We start from the raw sequence: 9,631 nt of genomic DNA, 5'->3' as shown, positions 1-9,631 counted from the left end.
GAACGGATCCGCTTGAAGATGACACCATATGGCTCAATCTTCAAGCGGATCCGTCCCCCATTGACTTTACATTGAAAGTCTGAACGGATCCGCTCAGGCTACTTTCGCACTTAGAAATTTTTCCAAGTTATTAATGCAGACGGATCCGTACTAAACGGAGCCTCCGTCTGCATTAATATGATCGGATCCGTTCAAAACGGATCCGATCAAGCGCTAGTGTGAAAGTAGCCTTACTAGGTAGTCATACTACTCACTACAGTGACTGCTCATGAAACTGAAAAGCAGTGCATTGATTAGTTAGTATATAATTTGCAAGCAGGGTTTAAATGCAACAACAAAAAAATCAATTTTGCCCTACATTTGAAGGGGTGTTACTAATCCCCCTATCCCAGTGTAGCGAACCTATGGCTGGCGGCACTCTGAGCCCTCTCTGTGGGCACCGGCTCCCTGGAAAAAACTATGGTGTACTAATATGCCTTAGGCCCCTTTCACACGGGCGAGATTTCTGCGCGGGTGCAATGCGTGAGGTGAACGCATTGCACCCGCACTGAATCCGGACCCATTCATTTCTATGGGGCTGTGCACATGAGCAGTGATTTTCACGCATCACTTGTGCGTTGCGTGAAAATCGCAGCATGCGTCTCTTTGTGCGCGTTTTTCACGTAACGCAGGCCCCATAGAAATGAACGGGGTTGCGTGAAAATCGCAAGCATCCGCAAGCAAGTGCGGATGCAGTGCGATTATTTATTTATTTATTTATTTTATTTATACGCACGGTTGCTAGGTGACTGATCGGGATGGGGACCCGATCTTTATTATTTTCCCTTATAACATGGTTATAATGGAAAATAATAGCATTCTTAATACATAATACATAATACAATAGGGCTGGAGGGGTTAAAAAAATAAATAAATTATTTAACTGGCCTTAATCCACTTGTTCGCACAGTCGGCATCTTTTCTGTCTTTTTTTTTTTTTTTTGAAGAAGAATAGGACCTTTGATGACGTCACTACGTTCATCACATGGGCCGTCACATGATCCATCACCATAGTGATGGATCATGTGACGGACCATTTGATGAGCGTAGTTATGTCATCAAAGGTCCTATTCTTCAAAAAAAAAAAAAAAAAAAAAAAGACAGAAAAGATGCCGACTGTGCGAACAAGTGGATTAAGGCAAGTTCAATTTATAATTATTATTTTTTTTAACCCCTCCAGCGCTATTGTACTATGCATTCTGTATTCAGAATGCTATTATTTTCCCTTATAACCATGTTATAAGGGAAAATAATACAATCTACACTACAACTAACCCAAACCTGAACTTCTGTGAAGAAGTTCGGGTCTGGGTCCCACAGTCAGTTTTTTATCACGCGCGTGCAAAACACATTGCACCGCGCGATGAAAACTGAACATCGGAACGCAATCGCAGTCAAAACTGACTGCAATTGTGTACCTACTCGCGCAGGTTTGCCGCAATGCATCGGGATGCATCTGGACCTAATCCGGACACGCTCGTGTGCAAGGGGCCTTAGACTTCTCCTGCCATTCATCAGCAGCAGGGTGCACTATGAACGGCACAGGCAGCGCACTGAGTGTAGGCAGACTATTATAGCTAAATGATAAAGTACATGGAAGATATACTAGATTTGGACTGTAGTATTCAGAGTACATTGACGTGTTGGCACTTTGCGATAAATAAGTGGGTTTTAGGTTGCAGTTTGGGCACTTGGTCTCTAAAAGATTCGCCATCATTGCCCTATCCTGTGGATATCTTGGCACAACCCCTTCCCTTTCCCATTTAGTACAGTCTGTAATACGTACATTACATGATCCTTATAGTTATTTTATGAGTAGAACGATAGGTCATTTTTCATTATGAATGAAAGTTCTTCACTGGGGCCTAAAGAGTTAATCACGATGCATCTGCCGTTCTGCTTGCATACAACTGTAATCAGGGTTTGCCATGCGACGTACAAGTCCCAGCAAGCAGCGGGCAAAGGAGAGGGAAATTGTGCATTTATTCATCGCTGTCTGTATGTACAGAGTGGCGTTTTTATTGTCGGCATTGCTTTTTTTTTGTAATTTCTTGTGGCTGTGTTTTTTATTTGATAAGTTGTCATTGACTATAATAAAATTATTTTAAATAATGCAGTAGATTTGGTTTGTTGATAATCAATGCAAGCAATTTACTTCTCACCATTCAGAAAGCTTTTGATCTGTAATGCATTGCACAGAGTTTTCAAGTTCTCATCTAGCATAGAAGGCGTGATAATATCTGGTAATAGAAATAGTCCGTGAGCGGGCCATATGTCCTGGAGCGGCATTGATCGTGCGCATGGGAGCACAGAGCATCATAGAATACAATGATGCTGTGCACGTCACACAATCTATGCCACTCCGGGACATATGGCCTGCTCACGGACCTGTATATCTCGGAGGGCATACTGTCGTGGGCAAGAGGCCACCTTTACACTGGTGTAGGTGAACGTACATAAGATCCGTGCGGATTTATGATTTTCTGCAGCATATCCGCACCAAGATCTGCTATTTCTACTTGGGGTTTTTGGTGCAGATTTCACATTTCCATTGAAAAGCGAAAACCGTAACCATAACTTACATGCTGCGGAAACAATTCGCAACGTGTACATTAAATTTGTGTGAAACTTTGATGGTACATGGGAATCCGCGCGGGAAAACCATGTGTATTCTGCAACGTGTGGCTTAAAGGTGTTATCCAGGAATTACTATTGATGACCTATCATCTGGATAGGTCATCAATAGCCGATTGGCGGGGGTCTGATCAGCTGTTTTGAGGATGGCACTTCGTGAGCACTACAGCCTCTTCCTAGACCAGTGATGTCACAGTACGTCGGTCACATGGCCTGACTACAGCTCAGCCCCATTGAAGTGAATGGAGCTGAGCTGCAATAACCAAGCATAGATACTATAGAGTATAATGTATGTTGCTGTGCAGAGCTCCGGTGAGCGCAGCGGCTCCCTGAACAGCTGATTTGTGGGGGTGCCAGTGTGATAATGATCACCTATCCTCCTAGGTCATCATTATTCATTCCTGGAAGTTTTTCATGCAGTTTATTTTCTTTTCTTTAGCCCAAGCAAGGAGTAGATACAAAAAGAATGGGAATTATAATGGAAGAACTAAGGCCTCCTTCACATTTCCGTTTTTCACTGACGCGTGCTGTCCGCATTTTCCACAGCGCACTTACCCATTGATTTTAATGTGTCTGTTCACATATCAGTAGGTTTTTACCGAGGGTCAGTGAAAACATCACGTAGACATGCACTGCTTTGGTCCGTGATGTGAACCAAACACGCCCATTGAAGTCTATGGATCCATGCAAAATGACAACACAGATGGATGGCATCCGTGATTGATCCATTTTTCACTCGCCACTGAGAGGAGATGTTTTGGAAATTAAAGGGGTTATCCAATATCATAAACTGCCCCCCCCCCCCCCATCATTTGTCGGAGTATACTTACCCCGCTCTGATGAAAACATCCATTGTCGGGGTGGAGCAGCCAGTGGCAGGGGGGCACAGGACGAGCCTCCCTAGCGTCACCCGCGATGCTAGGGAGGCCCGTCCTTGTCTGCCATTGGCTGCCCCTCCCTTCCGACACCGGATGTTTTCATCGGCGCACAGGGAAAAGCAGCAGCGGCGGGGTAAGTATATTCCCTGTGAGGGGCCCGGCGTATTGGGGGGCAGTTTATGATATTGGCTAAACCCTTTTAATTTTCAGCTGAGTAGTGTCCATGGTATATGGATTACGCACGGAGGGCAAAAAACACACACAAGTGATCCGCAAGGTACAGTAAGATAGGATATGTCTTTTGCTGTGAGGAGGCACAGACCCGAAAACCTATGGACGCGCTTTGCAGTGTTTCTGTGGACTTCTGTTCCGTGCATCCACTCTGCAAAAGATACGACATGCCCTATCTTTGGTTGTATCTTGCGGATCGCAGACCCATTTCAGTCGAAGTTAGTTATTCGCTAAGTCGCGTGTGACTTTGTTGAAAAACTTTGATAATTTATTTTTAAAGTAGAAAACCACTTTAAAAATTTTAACTGAACTCTGGTTCGGTTCCGACTATTACCTCAGAACCGAAGCAGAGTTCAGTTTCAAGTTTTTTCACTTTTTCTTCAAGTGTTTTTCCACTTTAAAAAATCAATTACCGAAGTTATTGAACAAAGTCACGCGCGACTTCGCAAATAACTTCGGCTCATCGGAGCCCATACATTTTAATACCACCCTGTGCTGTTTTGACATTTTCTCTATAGGGGAAAAAACAGAACAAAAAATGTGGTTTATATAGTTTAAAAAAATGCATTAAAAAAACACACGAGCGAATTCTATGGTGCTTTTTAAGTGAACAAAAAAGCATCACAGGCAGGCAGCAATCTGGTCCACAGAGGCACACCTCTGATGAAGCTCTGTATGTCAGTTTTCTGGCTTAAATAAAAAGTTAGGCCTCATGCACACGACCGTGGTTTGGTTCCTCAACCGAGCCGTATTTTTTTGCAGCTCGGGTGTCGACCCGTTCACTTCAATGGGGCCGCAAAAGATGCGGACAGCACTCTGTGTGCTGTCCGCATCCATTGCTCCGTTCTGAGGCCCCGCAAAAATAATGAGTCTTGTCCAGAAAACAGACAAGAATAGGCATTTCTAAAATGGGCTGTCCATTCCGTTCTGAAAAATGCGGAAGGCACACGGGCGGCATCCTTTTTTTTTTTTGCGGACCGCAAAATACGGCACGTTAGTGTGAACAAGCCTTTAGGCTGAGTTCACGCGTCAGTCTTTGGTCAGTGATTTCCATCAGTGATTGTGAGCCAAAACCAGAAGTGAAGCCTCCAGAGCCATAAGGTATAAGGAAAAGATCCACACCTGTTCTGTGATTAGAGCCGCACATGGTTTTGGCTCACAATCACCCCAATAAGGGCTCATTCACAGTCAGTGTGTCCGTCAGTGATTTCAAGCCAAAACCAGGTGCAGCTCTAAACACAGAACAGGTGCAGAACTTCCGTTTCTTGAATTCCGTATATGGAACCATTAATTTCAATGGATATGCAACTAAAATGGAAGGTACTCCATATGCCTTCCGTTTCTGTATTTCCATTCCGTTCAAACATAGAACATGTCCTATTATTGCCCGCAAATAACAATCCATGGCTCCATTCAAGTCAATGGGGCCTCAGAAAAACTGAATGCATCCCTATGTCTTCCATACCCGTTCCGTTTTTTGCGGAACCATCTATTGAAAATGTAATGCCCAGCCCAATTTTTTTATGTACTTATTATTTAAAAATTATTGTATGCTTCTGTTTGTGATCCGCAATTTTTTTAAAATAAAAAACGGCAACCAAACGGACGGAATCGGAAACTCACGTGAAACAAAAAACTGAACAACGGATCCGTGAAAAACAGACTGCAAAATACTGAAAAAGCCATACGGTCGTGTGCAGGAGGCCTTATACCTTATATCTGTGGAGGCTTCGCCACTAGTTTTGACTAACAATCACTGATTGAATTCACTGACGTGTGAATTGGACAAGTGGGTATACTGCAGATTTAACACATTTCAAAAAGATGCAAAAAATAAAAAATAAATATATCTATAGTGGTAGTCTTATGAGGGCACTGGGTTGGCAATGCACATCAGTAATAGGCACACACAGCCTGGACCTTGTATCTCACACAGTAATTTACATGCATCAGGTACAGAGCCGGTCAGGCAGCAGGACGCCAGCAGGTGGCGCTATTACAGCGGAACGCTCTCTATGGTAACGGAATGGCTGATCATATGACCGGAACTGTCTCTGTCTGCCTCTGTGTGGGGTCGGTTCTGGCTCCAGGAGTCCGGTACTCTAGCGGGTACGACATCCCCCCTATGAGCCCCTCAACCCCCCGAGCTTGTCACGTGACACGGACATGAGCTAGTCCCGGCTGCTGCCTCCTCTCACACCCACACACTGCACTATGAGACCCCCTGCCCGGGCCCCCAGGTGCCCCTCTGCTCCTGTCTACCTGTCCAGCATGAAGTAGCCCCAGCCCCCCAGTATCCAGTGAGCTGCCCCCCGCTCATCCTGTGCCGGAGCCGCAGCTCCTCTCCACCGAAGAGGCGACATTCTGCTGGAGATGCGACATTCTTACAGCCCAGTAACCTCCTGTGTTTCCCTGCAAATGGACATCAATACCCCTGTGCATTCAGATGTGAAGGAAGGTGAGTCCTGTGTATGGCGGTGCCCCTCACTGCACCCTAATGCATGTGAATTATATACTGTAAGTAGTTGGCATCTTTTTGTGTCAGGGGAAAAACTAAGCTTAGGTTGTTTAATTATTCAACATTTTCTTATTCACATAATTAGTATTTTTCACTTAAACGCTTCCTGTGCAGGGGATTTTTTACGTTTTCACTCCCCCGCCTTCTCGGGGCCATAACTATTTTATTTTTCCATTCACATAGTCATACGAGGGCTTTTTTTTTTTTGCGGCACAAGTTCTACTTTTAATTGGACAATGTAGTGGGGAGTTGAAAAAAAAATTCCAAATGAGGTGGAATTGTGAAAAACTCCACAGTTTTCTGGGTTTTGTTTTTATGGCGTTCCCTGTTGGGTAAAACTGACCTGTTCCCTTCACTCTCGGGGTCAGTACGACTACAGTGATACCACATTTGTATAGTTTTGCTTGTGTTTCAATACTAAAGAAAAAATGAAAATGTTGGAAAAAATATTATTTTCTTTTTGTCGCCATAATGCGACCCCCCTTGTGTTTTTTCTAGTTTTATCTACAGAGGTTTGTGGGGGCTCCTTTTTTTTGCAAGATGATCTGTAGTTTTTATTGATACCATTTTGAAGTGTGTATGACTTTTTGATCACTTATTTAATTTTTTGGGGGGACAAAAAAAATGGAAAATTAGCCATTTTGCCTTTGTTTCAAGTACGTACATCACCATAGGGGCTAAATATTTTAACGGGTGTTTTCAGATCCGGCAATGACCATGATGTTTATTTTTTTTGGTTATTTCTATTCTGGGGAAAGGGGGGTTATTTTTTTATTTTTTTTTTATATATTTAAAACTTTATTTTTTTACCATTTTTGCTTCTGCAATAGCTTGCATTCACTTTTGGTAAAGCAATTCAGTGTAATATTTTTATGTTCTTATGGAGCCGTGCCACCTGCAACAACTCCTCGGTTTGACCAGGTGTTTGATTTTCAACCAATGGCTCCCCCAACTGCCGCACGGGGAAGCAGGTCCAGCCCAAGGAGCGAGCACTCAAATGCCATGGCCACATTTGACCACAGCATCTGAGGGGTTACATGTCTGCGATTGGCGTTATCGCCAATTGCAGACATTAGCCCCTGGTGTCTGCTGTGTGAAACCTCTTTGAAGTCCCTACCCTCAACGTGTAATAGTCGTGCGGCGGTAGTAAAAAGGTTAGTGCACTATGAGGAGGACTTTCCCCAATGATATAATAGGTTGCATTGAGCCCTCCTGAGGTAAAACCAGCTGAAAGCATGAAAACAGAATGACTGGCACACAAATGGGCATGAGGGTTACTTTCAGCCACTGGTCTCACACTGCCAACACACACAGGGTGATGCCCTGCATCATATTCAATTGAGCTCAGCTTGGCCTGAACATGTTCCGGGCACAAGACTCAATTCAAAGTGGACAGATGGACACTATTTACTGGTATTTTTTAAAGGGCAGAGATCCAGGCGCAACCCGGCAAACATGCAGAGAATCGGCCGGACAAATACTGCTGCGCTGTATCCTCGGCCAGTTTCCATTATAGTTAATGGGGCGGCGGACATTCAGGCCGCTTCCGGCAATGCCGTATCCACAGCTTTGGCAGGCTGTTCCCTGCCAGAGCTCTCAATCGCCTAAGAGGTGCAGAGGCAGGACTTGGGCGCTGCGTGCCTGAATCCCGCCACTGGCTCCACCTCTTGTATGTTGCCCCTCATCAGTGCAGAGAGAACTGGCTTAACTGTGTGAGAGGCCCAAAGCCGAATGCACACGGCCGTGAGCGGTCCGTGGTAACCCGGTCTGGATTCCTGCTGAGAGCAGGAGCGCACGGCGTCATTGGTTGCGATGACGCCGTGCGCTTCATGCCACCGCTGCACGGCTTTAGTCAGGATTTGGGCAGTACAGTATCTCCTTTTGGGGAGCGATTAAGACCATTGTTTTACTTACAGCTGGATACATGCGTAGATCTACAGGGGTGTAATGTAGCTGTCCATATTGACAGTCAGGGCTGGATCGCTATTTGTGACTCTAAAATCCTTTCTTTTTCAGTAGTGATCTCACACCTGTGGATGTCCAGTATTTGTGAAACTACAGCTCCTAGCATACTGGGAGTTGTAGTTTTACAAAAGCTGGAGAGACACTGTCTTACGAGATTGTGCTTATGGTTAAAGGCTGCAGTCGTGAAACTGGTGGTCGTCTGAGGATGCGTCGCACACAGTGGAAAATAAGCAGATGTGGGATTTTGTAAGGATTTTGTTGCTGATTTCTGTGAGCATTACCTCCCCCATTGAAATGAGTGGAGACATTGGGGGTCATTTATTAAGGGACTTGCGACTGTTTTAATCGTAAAAATAGGCTTGGGTCCCTTTTTTTACTGGCTGCTAAGCTAGGAGAACTGCATGTCAGCTCTTAGCAGAGCAGGAAGAAGCAGGAGCCACTCAGCTAATCCTGGCATAGTACGTGGGTACAGGGTACCTGTGCTGTGCCAGGAGTTAGTAATCCTCGAGGGGCCCGTACTCCCTGCCTATGCGGCCCCATTCATAAACTTTGAAGTTCGTACACCGCTGAGAACTCTATATTAAGATGTTCAAGGGGGGGGGGGGGGGCGACGACGACTCCACAAGGAATGAGGGCCCCATTTCTGCAGGGATCCCAACGGTAGGATAGGGGATAACTACCATTGGTATCACCTTACTGTTTACATGGTACATACATTATATGGACAGAAGTATTGGGACACCTACACATTATACTTACAGGAGCTTTTATCACATGATATTCTAAATCCATAGGAACTAATATGAGCATTTGTGAGATCAGACCACAAATTTGGATGAGAGGGCCTGGGTCACAATCTCCATTTTAGTTTATCCCAAAGGTGTTTAACGGGGTTGAGGTCAAGGCTCTGTGCGGGTCATTTAGGTTCTTCAACAAATCTCGCCCAACCATGCCTTGAGGCACCGTCATGCTGGAACAAAAAAAACAGACTTTTCCAAACTGTTCTCACAAAGTTGGAAGTAGGACTTGGGCAATTTTGCCAAAAAATAAAAACTTGATTAATCACCCAGACGTAGTTGGGAGAATAAAATTGTCCAAAATGTCTTAGCATGCTGAAGAATTAAGATTTTCGTTCACTGGAAATAAGGCCAACCCCTCAAAGAGCCCTTCTCCACCACACTTAACAGTTGGCACCATACAGTCAGGCAGGTAACGTGCTTTACACCACTCCATCAGACACTTGGCATTGTGCTTAGTGATGTAAGGTTTGCATGCAGCTACTCGGGCATGGAATACCCCCTGGCGCGTTGATTTTGTGCTGATATTATGCCAGAGGTAGTTTGGAGCTCTGCAGTTATTGAGTCTG

At 44.8% G+C, this 9,631-nt stretch overlaps 1 protein-coding gene across 4 annotated transcripts in view; it reads left to right on the top strand.

Annotated features, from left to right (window-relative positions):
* The first annotated feature begins 5,820 nt into the window (after nucleotides 1-5,820).
* WSB2 (WD repeat and SOCS box containing 2) overlaps nucleotides 5,821-9,631 on the top strand; it is a 45,284-nt gene continuing 41,473 nt past the window's right edge. For all 4 annotated transcript variants that reach the window (XM_044275818.1, XM_044275819.1, XM_044275817.1 and 1 more), the window contains exon 1: nucleotides 5,821-6,240. In XM_044275818.1, coding sequence (XP_044131753.1) covers nucleotides 6,156-6,240 — 85 coding nt within the window. In that variant the 5' untranslated portion in view covers nucleotides 5,821-6,155. The remainder of the gene's footprint in view (nucleotides 6,241-9,631) is intronic.

The sequence above is a fragment of the Bufo gargarizans genome, chromosome 1 (genome assembly GCF_014858855.1).
Source record: "Bufo gargarizans isolate SCDJY-AF-19 chromosome 1, ASM1485885v1, whole genome shotgun sequence".
NCBI classification, from domain to species: Eukaryota; Metazoa; Chordata; class Amphibia; order Anura; family Bufonidae; genus Bufo; species Bufo gargarizans.
Note: the sequence above shows the minus strand (reverse complement) of the source record. Positions and strands in the feature narration are given on the sequence as shown.